The sequence below is a fragment of the Polistes fuscatus genome, unplaced genomic scaffold (genome assembly GCF_010416935.1).
Source record: "Polistes fuscatus isolate 324 unplaced genomic scaffold, CU_Pfus_HIC Scaffold4, whole genome shotgun sequence".
Classification (NCBI taxonomy): domain Eukaryota; kingdom Metazoa; phylum Arthropoda; class Insecta; order Hymenoptera; family Vespidae; genus Polistes; species Polistes fuscatus.
In genome coordinates, this window is record NW_025113118.1 from 5,890,849 (window position 1) to 5,910,571 (window position 19,723).

The following is a 19,723-nucleotide window of genomic DNA, read 5'->3' on the forward strand; positions in this document are numbered from 1 at the left end:
AATGGGACACATTTGTAACTAAAATTCAGTGATTTGATGACTGATAATCACTGAATTATAATGAGGGGCGTACCATCGATTTTATTTGTAACGATCATACACGATGAAACTAATTTTTTCTTACTTAGCACTTAAGTTTCGTAACTTAAATAATCTCAAATTTATTTATGTTTTTAATCAAATTATTTTATCTATCAATTATTTATATATATTATTATACTTAATTAAAATATATTATAAATGTCAATAAATTATTTATATGTAATGATCGATATTTGTTAACCAATATTTGAAATTAAAATCTTATCGTTTTGTGTCTGGAAAAAGTCATGATGTTTCGGAATATACCATGTATTCTCATGTAACACAGCGTTATTTATATTAGGGGCGTATTCTCTTTGTCAAACGTAATCACTTGATGGTCGAGTTATACGTGACTAAAATACATAATATATTACGATGATAACTATTTATAGTTAACAATCTACATACTTGGACAGAAGTAAAAAAATAAAATATATATTTTGAGTGTTCTCTGTTCTTCATAATATAAAATTACCATCCACTTTACATATATTTATATGAAGTAAATAAAAAAAATATATATCAGCATTTAAAATTTATTTATTAAAATCTACATAATATTATATAAAAGCAAATATAAATTTAGAAATATGTAAAAAGATTATATAAAAGTGTTATTAAGATTCTATTGTTGCTTATTTGCAATATCGTAAGATATATACTCATCTTAAAGCATACATCATCATTATTACATCTTATTCATTTATATACAGGGAGTGCCAAAAATAAGGCAATGAGAAGTTGCATTTGTTCGTAAGATTTTCTTTGTGGTGTAATTTTTAAAAGATCTTTGTTACTCAAAAAATAAGAAATATAAATAAATAAATAAAACCAAGAACAACTTATACTATACCTTGTTATCGATAATTATTTTATATTATATTAGAAAGTATATTAAAATAAATCTTTAAACGAGTAAACCTGAAATCTAAATATTATAAAGTATAATATTTAAAGGCTATCGTGGCCTAAATGTTACCATGCAAACAAATTTTGTTTTAATGTTGTTCAAGAAACTTGGATAATATTAAATATTGTGTTTCTTTTCTATGTATACCAGATGCAAAAGTTACTTGCAGTTAATTTTTTCTTTGCTTTTTTATTGGCTTCTGCGATAGCTTTTAAAGATTAAACTATATGCCAATTAAATTTAAGTACATTTTTCATATGTGCAGAAATATAAACCATCGCTTTTGTTGAGAATATATAAGAAAACAAGAATATAATTACGTTAAACGATTATAAAATGAGAATGTTAAGTATATATTCAATGCTTATTTTTCAGCGCTTTTATGAAGTCCAATTACACCTAATCTAAACTTTCCTGACACCCTGTATATTATCTACCATTGTTAATACTTTTTATATTTTAAAATTTTAAGTAAAGGCTAGTTTAATAAAAGTAAAAAAACAATGATTATTGCCATTTCAAATATAGAAAAATAATTTAAGAGATTACTTGTATTAAGAAATAATAAAGAAAAAAGAAACTATTACACTTTTCATTACGTACACTACGAATGCTACTAAAATATCCGGCACAAAATTACACAAAATATATACAAAATTGATTATATTAAAAGTTAAGATATATTAATATATTAGATATGTACTACTTCTCTACTATATTATTATTATTTGTTTTAGAATCGGTAAAAGTCACAATATGTTTATATATCTCCTATGCATATATATATGCAATTAAGATAAAAATTGGATAAATAAATTATTGTTTTTCTTCTTCTTCTGATCGTAATGTGCACGAGTAAACAGTTTTGTTTATAATGTATATCTCTCTATTAACTCTCTATTAACAAATCTGTCGCAAACAAGGTACTAACGTGAAATATTAATTTCTTACTTTGGCACATACCAAAGTTATTAATTAACATAAGGCATAATGCCTAAAAAGTACTATTCAAAGAGTTATCACTTAAAAATTTCATTTCAATTATCTTAATCTTATTGCCAAAATTTTTCATATCATATCAATCATTTAGAAGATAGATATTAACTCTATCAGACATGTCCCAATATATATATATATATATATTTTTTAATAACGCGTTTGTAACTAGAAATTTTTAATAATTTATGCGTTTATATGAAAATTTTTTCTATTCAGATCACATACTTTTATTAATCGAGCAAGCAGTATAGAATAATAGTAGTAACTGGAATTTAAAGATTTCTTTTATACCATACTAGATTCTGCACAATATTTTGCAGTATTTTAAAAACATCTAAAAAGTAATAATCAACAATCGAGGTATTTTTCAATTCACTCTCCGTCCCATATTGTTACTCTGTAAATTTTACTTCAATAATTATCTTTTCGATAAAATTTGTTGCTATACCCTTCATGCAAAATGACTATCTTTTATAACATCTACCTTCGTAACGATTACTTCATTATATCATTAGTTTATACTGATATAAAGACCTACAAAACTTTATTAATTATATGTACCACTACCGTGACATTATTATAAACTTTTGCTCTGGAATGTTAATTTGTACTACCAACATTCATATTACCAACGTATTGTACTTCTCTTAACATTGTGTATACAGAACTCAACTTGTGTATATTCTATGCATACACAAATAAGAGGGCATGCACATGTATATATGTATTAGGCTTCGTGTCATTCATTTAATAATTCGTCTCGATATTTCAATAGTAAGTATCTAAAGATATATGTTATCTAAGTAAAAATGTCGAATATCAGGCCCCCGGGATTATATTAAGTTTCTTAAAATCTATCCAAAATAGTAATACTAACTGCTGCAAGTAGCCACTTTGATAATGAACATTGATTCGCAGTAGCCCACTGAAGTCCTGGGTAGTTAATATTTGGCATAGAAATTTCTATAAAAATATACATTGTTTGGGATTAATATATTATGAATAAATTATTAAATGAACGTAAATAATAACAATAATGAGCATTCACGTATAATCTACTTCAAATATCAAACAGATAGAGTTCCAAACAACATACCTCATCAGTATGGTAATAACTAAAATAAGGACTATCAAGGGTCCTGAAGAAACTGGAGTCGCACCAGTTCCAAAATGCACTTGAGCACAAGCTGGTGGACAAACTGGGGTAAAGGTTTCTGCACAAAAATAAGCAAACATAAAAAAAACATGCACTTGGCCAAAGAAACTGTTGCAATAGAAATAAATTGATAAATTATGGCTACATAAAAATATTGCTATGTAATGTATTATTATAATAAGCACAATTTGTTAAGAAAAAAAATATATATGGTAATACTTATTACTGCTAACACGTGCTTTATATAAAAAAAATATGCTAAGGTACCATACAACAGGATAACAAATGTAAAGTTAATAAATTATTATATACTTACCAAAAAGCTCAACTTTAGTTTCTGCAGTTCCTAACTTGTTAGAAGCACGACATGTGTATTCTCCATATTGTTTCTTTTCTATTGTTATTATTCGAATTGTAGTATCACTATATTCATCTGCAGTTGCAAAATGAGATATACTTTGATGCTGATTGTTTACCAATATGGTGCCATCTTTTAACCAAACTATTGCGGGTGGAGGATAAGCTTCTACGTGACATTCTAAATCCATGTCATACTGTAAAGCTTGACCTAAACGTGGTCTAGGTGCTGTTATTACAGGAGCAAATTCAACTTCAACATTAATATTACGTCTTGCGCCACGTCCTACACCATTTTCAGCAATACAATAATATGTTCCCCGATCTTCCTTGCGAATGTTATTTATTTTTAGTACATTTCCACTAGAATATTTATAGTTTATTATTTAAGTCTATTTTAATAATAATGCTTATATTAATAGTACATAAATTTATATATACCGATAAATTGATCCACCCGTTGGTAAAATAGCATTGTTTTCTCTACGCCATGAAATTCTTGGTTCTGGGAATCCTCCTGCATGACAACTTAATCTCACTTCCGATTGTCCTTCGCTAACGACAATAGACCGAGTAGAATTGTCACTAATAATAGGTGGTCTTCGTACTTTCAATTCTACTTCTGCAGATAATCGATTATTAATAGCAATCAAAACTTGGCATGAATAAAATCCTGCATCTGTTTCTTGTATGTCCTTTATCTATAACAATATTTAATAATAAATAATCAAGCTAATGCAATCTAACAAAATAAATCTTATTTAAAACATTACCTGTAAAGTATATGTAGAAGATGCTTGATCATATCTAAGAGCAAACCTACTATCTTTTACAATTAAGGCACTATTTGTAGAAAGTGGTAATGGATCATATCCGCTGTCTTTATTTGTTTTTATCCATAATACTGGATATTCTTGACCGTATTGCACTGAGCAAAGTAATTCAACAGTTCCACCAATATCCTTAATTTGTTCTTGTGAAATATAAGAAATTGTTGGTGAACGTTGACATGTTGCTAAAACATTGAGATTGGAATTATACTCAACTAAATTATCTAAATTGTACTAATAAAAAATTATGATAAATATGTGTAAATATATATATATATATATATATATGTATATATATGTATATGTATATATATGTATATATATGTATATGTATATACATATAATAAATTCAATACATCAAAATTTCATTAAAAAATTAAATAATATAGAAACTATGTAAAAAGAATTGATTAGTAATTTACCTAACTGTATTATTGCAACAGTAAGAATTAATATGATTTTCACCATGATTCACCAAACAATAGTTAAACGGCAGTCGAATATTTTTCACTTTATTTCAAAACTAACTTCGTTAAGTTCGTTAAGAAAAAGAACTTTTTCAATATTCTTAAAGTAGTAAAAAGTATTTTATTAAACAAACTTATTTTTAAAAAATCGATTACATTAGTGTTTTCAGATGAATGAACACAGAATCACCGTTTGACGATAAAAGGGCGATGCTCACAGGTGTCTGTTGATCGACAATAAATATGGCGCATGATGCTACATCGTTAGTGAAAAAAGAAACTTTATTTTTATAACTTAATTTTATTTTCATTCTTTTAATTCAGATATTTATTATTATAAAAAAAAGAAAAAATTAAAATAATATTAAAAATAATATCTATCTTAGTTTAAATAAATCTATTAAAGAGTATACTTACCCGATATTATGAACAATTATTTCGGAAGTTGTATGACGACACTATATCATTCTTTCCTCTAATTTTCAAAATTTATCGTAAATTGAAATTTATTATTACATAATATATACATGTTTAAGTATTATATAAGTATAAGTTTCTTTTAATTAGGTTTTCAAATTAAAAATGTCGCATAAATTCAGTAATATGGCAGTTTTTAATGATATGAATAATTCTTTCCATGTTTCATTTACTTGCTTGCTCTGATTTGCTTTTTTTTACATATATGATATAATTAAAATAAAAAATCTTATGTAAAAATAATATTATAATTCAGCGAAAGGTAATTCATTGAAAGAACAAAGTGAATCATCATTTACGTCATAATTACTATTTTCATTATTATGTTTATCGTCAACTGTCTTAAAATCTTGAGGAATAAAAATTTTATCTTCGCTTTGATATAATATATCACTATCTGAAAAAGTTTGCATATTTGTCCACCTTAATGCAACTTCTTTGTAAATGCATTTTCTAAATATCAAACAATGTATGTGTCTTAATTTTTCATATTTAATTCTCATAAAACCCAACTTGGATAAAATGTATCTCCACGATTTGATTAATTTAGCATTTGCACCAATGTGTTTAGAATCAGGACTGATAATAAATAATATACCATTATTCTTTAATAAATTATATGCTTTGCTACAACAAAGATATCTTTGTTTTGGACATGGCATATATTCTAACAATAAAGAAAATACAACAACGTCGAATGATTGTTCAGGTAATTGTAAAATTTGTTTTTTATCTGAAGAAAAGATTTGTTCTCTTCCTATATCGACATTTAAAAAATCACATTGTAAAACGTTAGGTGGAACAGCTACCAAATCTATAGCTGTTACTTTAAACATATTTTCCATCTCAAAAGGATTGTAACAACTTCCTACATCTAATATAGAAATCTTTTGAAATGTTTCCTCCGTTCCATTTAACAATTTCTTATCGATATAATAATTTTGTTCGGAAGTCAAGAAAGTTTGTTCCTTCTTATTAATACTATCTATCGCAGATAATTCTCCCATTTTTCCTTTAATACTAAACTCTCTAATTGAATATTTTTCTTTGCCACCTTTGAAAAAATATTCTTTACATTGAGTTTTGATCCATTCTATCCTGCAATAAGTTCTGCTTAAAGAATCCATATTATTGCCTTTCCAATGAGTTGTAGCAAGATCCTTCATCGATATAACATATTTCTAAAAATAAATTCAATCAAATATAAACAATATCATAAAATACATTTAATTTTAATAAAATCTTAACAAGTAAATATAATCATAATAATAATAATTTTTATATCTGATAAAGGTATCACGTGTCTCGATACACACGACGATATACATACACATACGTTAAGATAATATTATTAAAGAAAAAAATATAATATTAATAATCCCACCTGTAAAACGTCGTTACGGCTTAAATGCATTTGCCATGCTATTTCTGGACCATATTTTTCACATTCTTTTCGTAATAAAGCATGAATTTGTTTAACAACATTAGCTAATCGTTTGTGTTCTTCGGTCGCCATACTGAGTATCATATACATCTATGTATTATATATGTTACATGTATATGTATATTATATATAGAAAGATTTTCAGTTATATGTGATCATCGTATCTTCTCATGACTTTGATGACGTTCACCCTTATTTATCTACCGCAAAGTGCTGCAGACTGCAGTACCACGGTCACAACCGGAATTGTTGTATCTCGGTGGTGTTTAGAAATGTAAAGTATTGCGAGATACGTTTCATAAGACTTTTTCAAGAGGTACAATATTTAAGCTCTTTTTTTCATAATATATGTATATATTATCTATATCATTAATGTAATTAGTGAAATAATGTATATATTCTATTTACATTTAAAACATCTTAGAATTATTAATTAATTATACTTATTCTCACGATTTACGGTACTAGCCTAAAATTGGATCTAATCTTGGTTTCTTAGAATATACTATGGATGACGAGTTTGAAGATAGGATCCTATATCAGGTAATTTCTAACAAAATATAACTTGAGTACACTAGTAACGTATGTTTTGTTTAATTGTTTGTGATAATATTTTGAAATATATGAGATTATTATTTTTTTAATTTTTTTAAAAATAGAGTTGATAATTGTTATTTCATTAACTGATGTTTATTATTCTATAATTTGCATAAAAATATAAATTATGGTATTAATATAGATTATTAATTGTTTAAAGATTATTATCTTTTCTAGACTTATGTGTCACATATGAAACTAATGTCAAAGTTTACAGTGGGCATTCCCACTGTGTTAAATGCCGCTGTCAATACTCCGTTAGGTCATTTTTGGAGAATAATGAGGATCTATGCTCTTAGACCAGAGGTATTAATCTGCGGGGCACTCTTAGCAGTTATGCTTTTTTATATACAAGCTGTTGATCTTTGGAGTAGAACATTGCTTGAAAGAATCCAATATACTTTAGGACGTACAACATCTAAGGTATTATCATTGGTGTCAATGTAATTGAATTTTTCAATTCATTCGAATAAAATTATCTTTTCTTAATTTTCTATATAATCAGGTTTCAAAATTGCAATTTCTTGTTAACGATTCTGTAAATGATGGGGTAAAACTTAGTTGGGAATTAAAACAAGGAAACATAGCGGCTTATGCTGTACAAGGTCATAGAGCCCGTATGGAAGACCGTTTTGTAGTAAATGAAGATTTAAATAATACTGGTGTATCCTTATTTGCAGTTTTTGATGGTCACGGAGGGGAAGTAAGTTTTAATCTTTATTTTTAAAAACTAAAGATACGCATTATTTTCATATTACTAATTTATAATTTTATTTATAGTTTGCTGCAAATTATGCTCGTGATAAACTTATTCCAAATATAAATAAAAAGGTGATAGAGCTAAAGGATATGATAGCTGGTAAATTTTCTGAAATACAGAAAAACAATCAAATTAATAATCAGCCAACATCTCAATCTGAAAATAAAAAAGATGGAAAAATAGACTCAACCACAGTTGAACGTAAAAAATCTTTTCGTAAGACCGTTAGTACTTCGTTAACAGATGATTGTATGAAAAATAGTGTGGGTGTTACTGATCCAGAATTATTGAATAAATTGGATAGTCTATCACGACCGATCACAAGAGAGGTACGATAATTATAATTTTTTTTATGATAAAAAAATATTTCAAAGAAAATATAATTATTTATTTTGCAATGTAAAATATTTATTAAAATTACTTGCCAGGTAAGACCTTGTAGATCAGGTGAAACGCAACCTGAAATTGATATGGCAACTTATTTAGATGGAGATAAAATAAATTATGGTAGGCTCTTAACTGATGAAGTTTTGGCAGTTGATCGATTGTTAGTTAAAGCAGCTAAAAAGAATATGGATGTGGCAGGTAAAGAAGTTTATTTTTCATTTTATACATTTATATTATGCAAATAATATAATATTTAATATCTTAAAACTAAATCTTTTATTTTCTCTCTCTCTTTCTTATAATATAGGTACTACTGCTCTTATCGCACTTTTAGAAGATAATAAATTAGTAGTAGCTAATGTTGGTGATTCTAGAGGTGTAATGTGTGATGGTAGAGGGAATGCGATACCTTTGTCATTTGATCACAAACCGCAACAGGTGTTTGTATATTCTCACCTTTAAAAATATATGTTTTATACACCATTAAATTAAATCGTACATTTATATTTAATTCAGGAAAGAGAAAAAAAGAGAATATATAAAGCTGGTGGATTGGTAACATTCAATGGAGTTTGGAGAGTTGCCGGTATATTAGCAACATCTCGAGCTTTGGGAGATTATCCATTGAAAGATAAAAAATTAGTAATAGCAGATCCAGATATTTTAACATTTGACCTAAGCGATCATAATCCAATGTTCCTTGTTTTGGCATCTGATGGATTATGGGATACATTTACAAATGAGGAAGCTGTAGCATTTATCAAAGAACGCATTAATGAACCACATTTTGGTGCAAAAAGCATTACATTACAAAGTTACTACAGGTAATATATCAACGAAGAATATATAAATAAGAAAAATTATAATCAAAGATTTTTCAATTTGTCTCTATTAATGATAAAAAAAATCAGTGTTACCGCACGATATATATTTATACAAATTTTACAGGGGGTCTTCAGATAATATCACAGTAGTTGTAATCGACTTACGAGATAAAAAATACAATGGAACAGAATCAAAAAGGAATCAGTAACTACTATCTTAACTATCTCCAAGGTATTATATGGTAAAACTTCCATTGTGTTGTTTTCTCAAAACTCTTCTAGTCATTAAATTCATACTTTAATACTTTGAATTTATGAAAGCGAAGAGATAGAATGGGTATACTCTTATTGCATTATTGTAACTTCACCAAATACGATATTTGAGACGTTATTAGAATGTTTCATGATTAATATAAAAGGATATTCATTCGTGCAATCAATTTTTATTTGTATTTATTATATATAGAATTTACTTAATTCATTATAAATTCGGTATTTTTTCTTGCATGTGCCTTATTTATTGGCTGTGTAAACTTTAAACATACTTTAAGCATTCTTCCATCTCTTTAGCTTGTATAAATTGTAATGACTGATTTTTGGTTATTTAAAAAAAAAGAAACAAGAAAAGAAAAAGAAAAAATGACAACTCATTGAAATTATTTTCTTCTTTGAATTCATTCTATGTGATATCTATAAAAGCTTCACATGTTATATTATAACAATATTTACCTCGTCAATCTGACGTTAAATGCTTTACGATTTTGATATAACACATTTAAGATGTTAAATTTTGCATATATGTATATATATATAAATGAATTAAAAATATTTAATCATTTTTAAGTAAAAAAAAAACTCGTTCAACACAACACAAATGTGTAACAAAATATATTTCTTCCAAATATTTTTAATGAAAGCCATACATTGTATATTTTAAAATGCAACAATTTTTAATTCAAATTAATTTGCGCCCTGTGTGTCAAAGCAATTCTAATGTATATCCGTCATTCTAAATTTAACTGTCATTATTATCTATCAGAATTATTATATAATATATGTTGAATTAATAGCTTTGTATGAGAATACATTTGTAAAATTTTAATAAGATGAATAGTTATTTTTTTATCAAATATATCTGATGATGAACTTTTTAAATGTATAAGCAGCGCGATTTGTACATACAATTATATTTGTATGTATGATTTGATATAAGCAATCATTTAAAAATATATATGTCGGAGAAATGTAATACCAACAATAGAATAATATTCTAATATCTTAACAGCTATTTTGTGTTGATATATTAATAAAAATGATCATGTATGAAATTTACATCGCATATGTAAAAATATTGTACATAATTAATTATGTGAGATAATATTTAAAAATCCTCTAGATAAATTTATGAATGCTGCGAATCTTTTTGTGTTAAACATATTAATAAAACGTTATTATATATATATTTTAAAATGTGTCCATAAAATGTAAATATGCAAGAAATTTTAATTTCATTTATATCTCATTTTCTCTCTTTTCTAATGATATTAATAATTCTATTGAAAAACAATATATGTGTCACGCCAGCGTGTGTGTGTGTGGCGATGATTGTGCCTACAAATGTATTCAATAAAAAATCAGCAGAATAAAATATTCCTATGTATTCAATATTCATATACACTTTCTATATATATATATATATATAAAGCATTATATTTTGAAGAACATGGTGGTATGTTTCTTTTTCAAAATAGAATATACAATTTATAATAAATAGTTTACGTGTACGATTTTTATAAATTCTGTAATCGTGGTTATTTATTAAGTAGTAATACGATAAAATTTTGTTCTACTTAATTTTGTATAAAAAACATTTTCTTAATCGATATTTATACCTGGTTTACTGTTTTTATATATACATATATAAAACAGTTCTGCAATATTATTCAAATATAAAACTAATAAGAAATATTCTCCTAATGTTTTCGAAAAATTTGTGACGTATATTATTTCCTTATAGTAAATATTTTAATTTAACATTTTAACTTTGTATTGTAAAGAGATTTATGTAAATATAATGATTGAATAATTACAGTATCTCCATTTCCATTCTATGTCATTCGCACTTCCATACTTTTATGTTTACATGAAATATTTGTATGTATATGCAAATTATTAAATTTTTACATAATTATCTTCAGACATATAACAGAAAGTCATATTGAGTTTAAAATGATTCAAATCAGTAATAATAATAAATTATAAATAAAATGTTACGTCAAAATTAACACGAAAAATGATATATACATTTTTGTATTAAAAAGAATAAAGAACAATTAAATTGTTCAAATCGATTATTTGTCATTTCACTTATTAAATGTCAACCAAGTAACTCAAAGTCCTCGTCCGATGTATCATATTGACGTTCTATGTGTTCAAAGTCTAAAACTAATAATGAATAAATATATCAAAATCTCTAAAAACTATCTTAAATACATCAAACTAATAAAACTTTATATAAGTAATCAATTCTATATTAACTTACAATTACTAGCTCCTATTGCCTCGGATACGTCTTCAGCTGGTGACCAATTAACTAATTTCTCTGTAGACAACTCGAATAATGGTTGTTTCGCAGGTTCCAACAATTCATCTTGCATAATCTTACACATAGATTTAAAATCTTTTTCTGTAGCACAGAAAAAGCACTGTAACAAATAGAATTTATTTTCAATTACGATTACATATTTAAATCATTTTTATATGGCATGATTAATTATTTGGTTATACTTACAAGTGCTACGGAGGGATCAATCTCTGTAATAGAAATACGACTAGCAGATTTGCAGTGGTATGTGAGATCCACATCTCTCTCATCATCGACACTAGCTGAACGCTGTGTCGTATGTGGATCCAAATAAATCACTTCATCTCCTAAAATATCACATCGTAATTTTATTATTTATTACACAAAAGTGATAAAATAATATTTCGTTAAGAAATATATATCAAAGTTTTTTTTTAGACATACCAACACAACCAATAAAATATAAAGCAAGATTTGGTTTTCCACCGATTACTCCTAGAGATTGTGGGATCTTGAACGAAGTCTAAAAAATGATATATGCTCAATTTGAATATCTTTGTTTTTCAAAGATATAATTTCTTCTTTGGTTGTTCATGCAAGTACTAGTATTATTTTTATATTACTTTAAGTCCATCGAGGTAAACAGGATTAATTTCATTCAAACCAAGACGAAGTGGTATTAACAGTAATAAAGGCTTCCATTGGCTCGGCGCTTTCAATGGTTCTTTTCCATCTACTTCAACTGTGGTACCTCCCTCCACTTTACATTGTCTTACTGTAAATTTAAAAATAAATGTAAATTAAAATATAATAAGCACTATATATTGCAATCTACTTACAGATATCATTAACTATTAAAGCATTATCCAAAGCTACATGTATTGTAATAGAGCTCCATTCATCGTACACAACCAATTTTCTAAAACAATTTAATAAAAAGTAAATCATGATTAATTTATATTATTAACATAATTTTTTATCTGATCAATATTTAATTAAAAAAGGTGTATACTTTAATACTTGTGCAATGGTATTTGGACCAAACCATTGTCCGACTTCTTTTCCTTCTGATGCTCCCATTAACGCTATTTGATGAATAGAGAAAGGAGCAGCTCTCTTATCTTCAAAGCGTTTCAATATTTCCAGGTACGTTGTATTCTTTGTTTCTGATGTCCAACGCCAATCTCTACCTATCGTCATAGAATGTTTTCTATAGTAAATCGATAGGTAAAATAATAAAATTATAAAATAAGGGAACGTTATGAATGTATTACCTAAATGTAAAAAGATTAAAGCTTGACCAAGAACCATTTGACCACATCTTAACATGCAACCCCATCCTCTATCAGTTGTAAATGAAGAACTAAAACCACCAATGGGAATAAAACCTCTACGGTAAGTAAACCATAATTTAGACAAAATATCTTTACGTATTTCTTCTAACTCTGAAATACAATATTAATCTATTTATTACCAATCGTATATCAATAATTATACATAATAATTATATGTAAATGACAGCATGTATACGTATACCTGTTTTAGCATGATATTTTTTTCCAAGAATCCAGACAGGTTGGTCCGTTTGTGGTATATCTTCTAAATCGTCGCAAATACTCTGCGTAAAAAGACTATCCATTCTTAGATAATGTAACAGGTATATTAATTAACTCGTGAAATGCATTAGTGAAACCTGACGAACCGTAAATAGGTTGTATAAATGTAAACAAAGATAAATTCGTTTAATAAAATTACGCAGAGTAAATTAAAAATAATTTTAATCCGAAATAAAAGAAAAAAGAAAAATCAACTTACTTTTCTTAGAAAAAATAAAATATCAATCATGGTACCTCCCAGGACATTGCATTCGCATAAAGATAGGAGACAAGGAATAACATGCGAGTCAAAGAGAAAAAAATATTAAAAAATAAATTTAATCTTATATCTCGTAAGATTTATTCCTAATTAAATAGGAAAATACGTTTTTTTAATGTATTGAAAATAAAATGATTATTAGAACAAAAAGAGTAATAGTATAAAAGTGAAATAAATGAAAAAAATCGTAATAATAATTCTTCAATAATACTTCTTTCTGCCCGAATTTATGCACAATTTTCTATAACATGATTCATAAAGTATCTTCAAGGTGGCTCGAGATAAAAATGTGTTGTAAATAGTTACGCGGTTCCAATGTGCATCGAAGATGTACTTACGAAGTTCCCGTGTATTTTGAGAGATGGCGCCATACGTTTATTCTGAGACGTGAATAGGTGTACCACATGACCACAAGCACACTTTTCGTATTTCTAATATCACTTGTGGCGGGTCGTAACGATTTGTGCTGGATTTTATCTACGTTAATATATTAGTAAAGTATACTATGATTTTATTTATAAATAATTTATTTATATATATATATATATTACATTCCTTTTTTTATATTCATACAAGCTTCGCCAAAAAAATGATTTTTTAAATTATTTAAATGAGCCTCTTTGCAATACAACAATTACGTACGTAATAGCTACTTTAATGTATTTGTCCTCAGCATTTATTCTGCTTCGTTAGTTCAAAAGATAATAGTCCTTCTGATGAATCAAAATTTAACTATCTTCCGGAAGTGTGTATGTAATTGACATGTTATATTTTCTTAGTTTTTTTTTTAAATATTTTTTATTATTATTGCGAAGAAAAATATTTAATCATAATCATTGTTATAATTTATGTAATAAAAATAAAAAAAGGATTGTATTATTGCAACTTACATTGACGTAGATCAATTTTATAGATCAAATATCTATGATATTCCATGGTCATGACTTTCACAAATCAATCGTCCTTTTAGTAAATGCACTATTGACACACTCACCCACACACACACACACACACACATGTATATACATATGTATATGATCAATATAATCGATATAATAGATTTTATGGTAACTTCAAACGCGTTTCACCTTTGCTTGATCAAATTAATATTCCGAAAAAATAAACAAGATTGATTCATTCGAACGATATAATTTAAGATAAAAGTAATTATTAAGAAAAAAATCTTTCTTTATCACACATTTTATTATAATGAACTAAATAGCGGATTAATATTTATCTAAATAAAAAGAAAGATGTGTATATACTAAGCTTAATATTTTATATCGGGATTGCGAATCGTACTTACTATGTGTGCCACGGAGCACGAAGTGAAAGTCGTTCAAGTTTTCTTGCTGAGCCTTTTAACAGAATGAAAACCAAGTTAGTCTTCGGTCAATTGCCTTTTTGTACGGTTGTATAAATGTATGTATTTATGTAAATATGTATTTAAAAAATTTCAAAATCGGAAAAAGAAAAGAATATTTGTATAATTGTCTATCTCATGTTTTTTGTTTACATTTGTATAATGTATTTATTCGTAATCATAATCGTGTATGAATGTATGTATGCACGTATGCACGTATTAAAGGAATATAAATATTAAAAGAAAAAAAAAACATTTAAAAATTTGTGACTGACTCTCTCGATTTTTATATTTTTTTTATGATATGATGAGTTTTTGTGATAATGATTGATGATAGATTATTGTAATGATAATGTGTATTCATATGTTTGAAATTTTTGTGAGAAAGATAAAGAGAGAGACAGATTAGAGCTGCAGAAAGAGAAAAAGGGAGAATAAATTACATTTTTTCGTTTCATTCGATAAATTAGAAAATTTAATTAATATTGGTGTGAAAATTTTCATATATATATATATAATTTTATATAAATATATATTATTCACATATATTTGAACATATGATGAGAGTAAGATACAAAAGATAAAATGAAATTTTTATTTGTATCTATTGATAAATTAAAAAAAATATTATCTATGTGATCTTTTTTGTTAATCATATAAAAATGAAAGATATACCTAGGCAATCGGTTTTATATATTATTTTAATAACAAAAAATTTCAGTTAGTTCATCATCTTTATTCTCATATGCTAAGCGAGTCGTTTGTTGTTTAATAATTTGCAATACACGTTTGACTAATATACGTAGTATGTATGTACCGTGAAATACCGAAATTGAAGAATGTCAAGATTCACATGGTTGCTTGTCAACACACCAAATACGTCGGTGAAAGACCAAATATTTAGGTTTATTCTTTTATATTAATATTTCGGACATACATCAAGCGATCATGTGAATCTTGACATTCTCCAATATCGGTCTTTCATGGTAATATATATATAAATAGAAAAATAAAAAGAAACCAAACGATGCTTATCGTTAACTTATAATTGAGTTTATTTTTTTGTTTCTCTCTTTCTTTCTTTATTTTCCTTTTCTTTTTTGTATATCATTTTCGTTGCACAATTTACGATTCCAGGTGCGTTGTAAAAAGTAATATATAGCCGATTGTGTGTGGCATATACATTTTTTTTAACTTACTCATATCGTAACAAATACTTAAGAATATATGAAAACGTCACTTTGAAAATAGTCCGCAACACGTGCATAAATGCTACTGTTATTTCAACAGGTGTAGTGAATATTTAAGATAAACAAGAACAAAATGTCACACAAAAGGATTTCTATGGATACTAGTGTTCTTGAAAAATTGATTACAACGAGTTCTGATGAGGTATTAGTGAAATTTTGATTGAAAATAGAAAAGTAAGTTTTTAGGCTAATTAGAAAATATATTCGTTGTAATTTGTACATCTTACATTATTTTATAAAAACGTTTTTTTTTTATAATCTTCATATTTTACAGTTGTTTTTTTAACGTATTTATTTTTCAAACAAAATTTCACTTTTACATCGGTAAAATATTGTCACATATGTACTATAATATGCATCTTTTGTACGTATATGTGTATACATATATTTGTAGATTTTATCTTTATTATAATCTGTGTTTTAGGATACAATGGAAGAAAAAAATACGAGCGTAGATACAACAACGAAAAGTGAAGGATACGAAGCGTAAGAAATTATCGAAGATTTTTTAAAAGAATCTCATTTTTTTAACGATAAAAGTAAATGATTTTTTATTTTTTTTTTTAATGTCAGATACAAAAATGATATCAAAGAATCATCGTGGAAATTTTGGAAGAAGAGAAGATACGTTGTGGCGATTTTAGCATTTTTAGGATTTTTTACTTCATATATACTTCGTGTTAATTTAAGCGTAGCGATAGTTGCGATGACCGAAGATAAAATCGATGAGAATGGAAATATTTATCGGGTGAATTTTAATTTTAATATCAATATTAATATATTTATAAAAATTTTTTATCAAAAATTCTTAACTATGATGATGATGATGAATGGTCATAATACAAAAAAATATTTCATGTAGAAAAAAGAATTTGATTGGGATCCGAAAACGAAAGGACTTGTTTTGAGTTCATTTTTTTATGGATATATGAGTACTCAATTATTTGGTGGATGGTTGGGTGCCAGAATTGGAGGTAAAAGAGTATTTGGCATCGGGATTGCAGCAACAGCATTTTTTACGATTATTACACCTCCTCTTGTCAGAAAAAGCGTATATATTTTAATTGTTTTGCGTATTGTTGAAGGAATTTGTGAGGTAAGAGTTCAAATTTATAAATATGAATACTGTATTATCTAATCGATATGCATTTTTAAATTTTTCTGTAATTCTTTTCACAGGGTGTTACATACCCCTGTATACATGCAATTTGGGCTCATTGGGCACCCCCATTAGAAAGATCAAAATTAGCAACCCTTGCATTCTCTGGTAGTTTCTTAGGAACCGTTTTTGCTATGCCTATTTCTGGGATAATGGCTGAACATTTCGGTTGGCCTTCAGTTTTTTATGTATTTGGTGTAGTAGGAATTATTTGGTTCATTGCATGGTGGATCTTTATCAAAGATCATCCTGAAGATGATCCTCATATATCTCAAGCTGAACTGCAATATATTCAAACTAGTATCGGTGTAATTACGAACAAAATGGTTAGTGCAAAAATATTTCTTTCTATATTGTATTATTAATTTATAATTATTTTATAAATATAAGTTTTTTAAATATATAATATTATATATCTCTATATTAATTTTATTTGTTTATCAGTTTGATATATTTATGCTAATTACTTTTGTTGTTTTTATAGAAAGTAAAACATCCATGGAAAGCTATGTTGACTTCTCCACCTGTTTGGGCTATTGTTGCTGCTCACTTCAGTGAAAATTGGGGATTTTATACTATGCTGACACAATTACCAACATTTATGAAAGGTCGGTAAAATAATCATCCGATTATTTCTTTTTTACGTTTCATAAGATTAGTACGATAATAATGGAATTACATTTGGATATTATTAGACGTGCTCAAATCTGAATTGGAAGCAACTGGTTTCATGTCTGCTCTTCCATATTTGGCGATGACCATAGTTGTTCAGTTTTCCGGTCAACTGGCTGATTATTTAAGAACAAAAAAAATCTTAACGACTACTCAGGTGTTCTCATAGTTTTATTCTAATCAAATCTGTTCAAAGATACAAATATAATGGAAAGAAAAAAAAAAGAAAATAAGTGACCATTGTTAGTTTTTACAATAATATACTTTATTTCGTAATCTAGGTTCGTAAGCTATTTAATTGCGGTGCATTTATCTTTCAAACGATCTTCATGATCAGCGCTGCTTTTGTCTCGACTAAAGTCGGAGTGGTTATCTGTATTACCATAGCAGTTGGCCTTGGTGGCTTTGCTTGGTCTGGTTTTGGGTAATTTTTCAAATTCAATTTTTCATTCTTATAAATTATAAATTCAAATGTATCGATAATAAACAGTTGAATGCTTACTATTTATTTATTTGCAGTGTCAATCATTTGGATATTGCACCTAAACATGCCAGTGTTTTAATGGGAATAGGTAATACAATAGCAACTGTACCAGGAGTCGTAAGTCCCATTATTACTGGATTTGTTGTCCCAAACAAAGTAAGAATATAATAAATTTTATTGATTATATCTATAAATAATTAAAAAAGATTTCTATAAGATAAATAATATGAAATGGTTTATTTTAGAGTGCAACAGAATGGAGGACGGTATTTATTATCGCTGGTACAGTTTATCTTTTAGGTGCTATAATTTACGGTATTTTTGCATCCGGGGATAAACAAAGCTGGGCTGACGATACTTTAAAAAAGCGAAGCGAAGAAAAAGTTTACGATAATCCAGGATTAGAAGTAGATAGTTTATAATTAATAAATATTTTAATGATGTAAAAAATGAAGATAAATTATTATTAACATTAGGTTTATGAACATTTCCTATGTACCTGTCTTTACCAACACATGTGAAATTGATGCGTGAAGGAAACTACATATTTTCTTTTAAAAATAACTTATTTTACCGCTAATTCCGATATTAAAAGGCTACGAAAAAAATGAATTTGTCTCCTTAAATGAATAAAAGTCACCATATATAGAAATATGTATGTATGTGCGTGTGTGTAAAACACAGTTTTTGTAATTTTTTTTGTGAAATTCGAAATACGTCGAAATAACTTGTCCTGTAAACCTAGTGTTAATAATGATCGAAATAATAACACATAATGCGATTATATGTTAAACATATTGACGATGTTGTATCAATTGAAATCACATATTTTTATATTTCGATATTGTATAGAAAGAAAGAACAAACGTAATATAAATTATTATTGTAATTATACAAATTTTTATGTAATAGTTATACGTTGTAACGTAATTTCTTGTCTAAGAATATTATTTATCTTTCAATATTTAATAAAATAGAAAATGATATTACTGATAGTAGATAATGTTGTTAAATTATACGACAGATGTCACTATAACATCGTTC

General features: G+C 26.7%; 5 protein-coding genes across 12 annotated transcripts; 2 read left to right on the top strand and 3 right to left on the bottom strand.

Annotated features, from left to right (window-relative positions):
* Positions 1-1,842: 1,842 nt before the first annotated feature.
* Positions 1,843-5,052, bottom strand: LOC122521159 (lachesin). 2 transcript variants are annotated; one of them, XM_043641649.1, is made up of 6 exons: positions 4,759-5,052; positions 4,280-4,521; positions 3,948-4,207; positions 3,466-3,869; positions 3,090-3,207; positions 2,842-2,956 (listed from the first exon to the last, which is right to left on the bottom strand). In XM_043641649.1, the coding sequence occupies exons 1-6, from the start codon at positions 4,802-4,804 to the stop codon at positions 2,935-2,937; spliced, it is 1,092 nt and encodes a 363-aa protein (XP_043497584.1). In that variant the 5' UTR covers positions 4,805-5,052; the 3' UTR covers positions 2,842-2,934. The 2 variants fall into 2 exon arrangements, with proteins under 2 accessions (XP_043497585.1, XP_043497584.1); XM_043641650.1 differs by lacking the exon at positions 3,090-3,207 and having other exon boundaries at positions 1,843-2,956.
* Positions 5,053-5,397: 345 nt separating this feature from the next.
* LOC122521160 (S-adenosylmethionine sensor upstream of mTORC1) lies at positions 5,398-6,814 on the bottom strand. The gene is made up of 2 exons (XM_043641651.1): positions 6,665-6,814; positions 5,398-6,461 (listed from the first exon to the last, which is right to left on the bottom strand). Exons 1-2 carry the CDS (start codon positions 6,812-6,814, stop codon positions 5,526-5,528), a joined length of 1,086 nt encoding a protein of 361 aa, XP_043497586.1. The 3' UTR covers positions 5,398-5,525.
* Positions 6,815-6,950: 136 nt separating this feature from the next.
* Positions 6,951-9,728, top strand: LOC122521158 (protein phosphatase 1L). Of its 2 annotated transcripts, none has more exons than XM_043641647.1 (9): positions 6,951-7,040; positions 7,224-7,267; positions 7,499-7,744; positions 7,827-8,024; positions 8,102-8,410; positions 8,510-8,666; positions 8,776-8,906; positions 8,985-9,292; positions 9,417-9,728. In XM_043641647.1, exons 2-9 carry the CDS (start codon positions 7,232-7,234, stop codon positions 9,499-9,501), a joined length of 1,470 nt encoding a protein of 489 aa, XP_043497582.1. In that variant the 5' UTR covers positions 6,951-7,040; positions 7,224-7,231; the 3' UTR covers positions 9,502-9,728. The 2 variants fall into 2 exon arrangements, with proteins under 2 accessions (XP_043497582.1, XP_043497581.1); XM_043641646.1 differs by having other exon boundaries at positions 6,958-7,040; positions 7,193-7,267.
* Positions 9,729-11,335: 1,607 nt separating this feature from the next.
* LOC122521089 (cysteine protease ATG4B) lies at positions 11,336-14,198 on the bottom strand. Of its 3 annotated transcripts, none has more exons than XM_043641526.1 (10): positions 14,090-14,198; positions 13,413-13,494; positions 13,151-13,321; positions 12,889-13,066; positions 12,716-12,795; positions 12,500-12,651; positions 12,321-12,399; positions 12,084-12,223; positions 11,835-11,997; positions 11,336-11,737 (listed from the first exon to the last, which is right to left on the bottom strand). In XM_043641526.1, exons 1-10 carry the CDS (start codon positions 14,120-14,122, stop codon positions 11,670-11,672), a joined length of 1,146 nt encoding a protein of 381 aa, XP_043497461.1. In that variant the 5' UTR covers positions 14,123-14,198; the 3' UTR covers positions 11,336-11,669. The 3 variants fall into 3 exon arrangements, with proteins under 3 accessions (XP_043497461.1, XP_043497462.1, XP_043497463.1); XM_043641527.1 differs by lacking the exon at positions 14,090-14,198 and adding an exon at positions 13,692-13,927; XM_043641528.1 differs by lacking the exon at positions 14,090-14,198 and adding an exon at positions 13,692-13,927 and having other exon boundaries at positions 13,413-13,569.
* Positions 14,162-19,476, top strand: LOC122521088 (sialin). 4 transcript variants are annotated; one of them, XM_043641523.1, is made up of 10 exons: positions 14,162-14,244; positions 16,789-16,850; positions 16,938-17,112; positions 17,227-17,460; positions 17,544-17,849; positions 18,008-18,131; positions 18,219-18,352; positions 18,477-18,619; positions 18,715-18,835; positions 18,925-19,476. In XM_043641523.1, exons 2-10 carry the CDS (start codon positions 16,795-16,797, stop codon positions 19,099-19,101), a joined length of 1,470 nt encoding a protein of 489 aa, XP_043497458.1. In that variant the 5' UTR covers positions 14,162-14,244; positions 16,789-16,794; the 3' UTR covers positions 19,102-19,476. The 4 variants fall into 4 exon arrangements, with proteins under 4 accessions (XP_043497458.1, XP_043497459.1, XP_043497457.1 ...); XM_043641524.1 differs by having other exon boundaries at positions 14,179-14,249; XM_043641522.1 differs by lacking the exon at positions 14,162-14,244 and adding an exon at positions 14,421-14,500.
* The last annotated feature ends 247 nt before the right edge of the window (positions 19,477-19,723 follow it).

What these genes read in the sequence shown, in the direction of transcription:
- LOC122521160 (XM_043641651.1), bottom strand. Translation starts at nt 6,814, where the DNA reads ATGTATATGATACTCAGTATGGCGACCGAAGAACACAAACGATTAGCT. An exon ending in GCCGTAACGACGTTTTACAG is followed by an intron (nt 6,462 to 6,664) that starts GTGGGATTATTA and finishes ATTTATTTTTAG; the next exon opens with AAATATGTTATATCGATGAA.
- LOC122521158 (XM_043641647.1), top strand. Translation starts at nt 7,232, where the DNA reads ATGGATGACGAGTTTGAAGATAGGATCCTATATCAG. An exon ending in TTGATGGTCACGGAGGGGAA is followed by an intron (nt 8,025 to 8,101) that starts GTAAGTTTTAAT and finishes TTTTATTTATAG; the next exon opens with TTTGCTGCAAATTATGCTCG. An exon ending in TTGATCACAAACCGCAACAG is followed by an intron (nt 8,907 to 8,984) that starts GTGTTTGTATAT and finishes TATTTAATTCAG; the next exon opens with GAAAGAGAAAAAAAGAGAAT.
- LOC122521088 (XM_043641522.1), top strand. Translation starts at nt 14,468, where the DNA reads ATGAATCAAAATTTAACTATCTTCCGGAAGTGT. An exon ending in GTGTAATTACGAACAAAATG is followed by an intron (nt 17,850 to 18,007) that starts GTTAGTGCAAAA and finishes TTGTTTTTATAG; the next exon opens with AAAGTAAAACATCCATGGAA. An exon ending in GATTTGTTGTCCCAAACAAA is followed by an intron (nt 18,836 to 18,924) that starts GTAAGAATATAA and finishes GGTTTATTTTAG; the next exon opens with AGTGCAACAGAATGGAGGAC.
- LOC122521089 (XM_043641526.1), bottom strand. Translation starts at nt 14,122, where the DNA reads ATGGCGCCATCTCTCAAAATACACGGGAACTTC. An exon ending in TCAAAATACACGGGAACTTC is followed by an intron (nt 13,495 to 14,089) that starts GTAAGTACATCT and finishes CTTTTTACGCAG; the next exon opens with AGTATTTGCGACGATTTAGA. An exon ending in TTTACCTCGATGGACTTAAA is followed by an intron (nt 12,400 to 12,499) that starts GTAATATAAAAA and finishes ATCATTTTTTAG; the next exon opens with ACTTCGTTCAAGATCCCACA.
- LOC122521159 (XM_043641649.1), bottom strand. Translation starts at nt 4,804, where the DNA reads ATGGTGAAAATCATATTAATTCTTACTGTTGCAATAATACAGTTAG. An exon ending in CTTCTACATATACTTTACAG is followed by an intron (nt 4,208 to 4,279) that starts GTAATGTTTTAA and finishes ATATTGTTATAG; the next exon opens with ATAAAGGACATACAAGAAAC. An exon ending in ACGGGTGGATCAATTTATCG is followed by an intron (nt 3,870 to 3,947) that starts GTATATATAAAT and finishes TAAATATTCTAG; the next exon opens with TGGAAATGTACTAAAAATAA.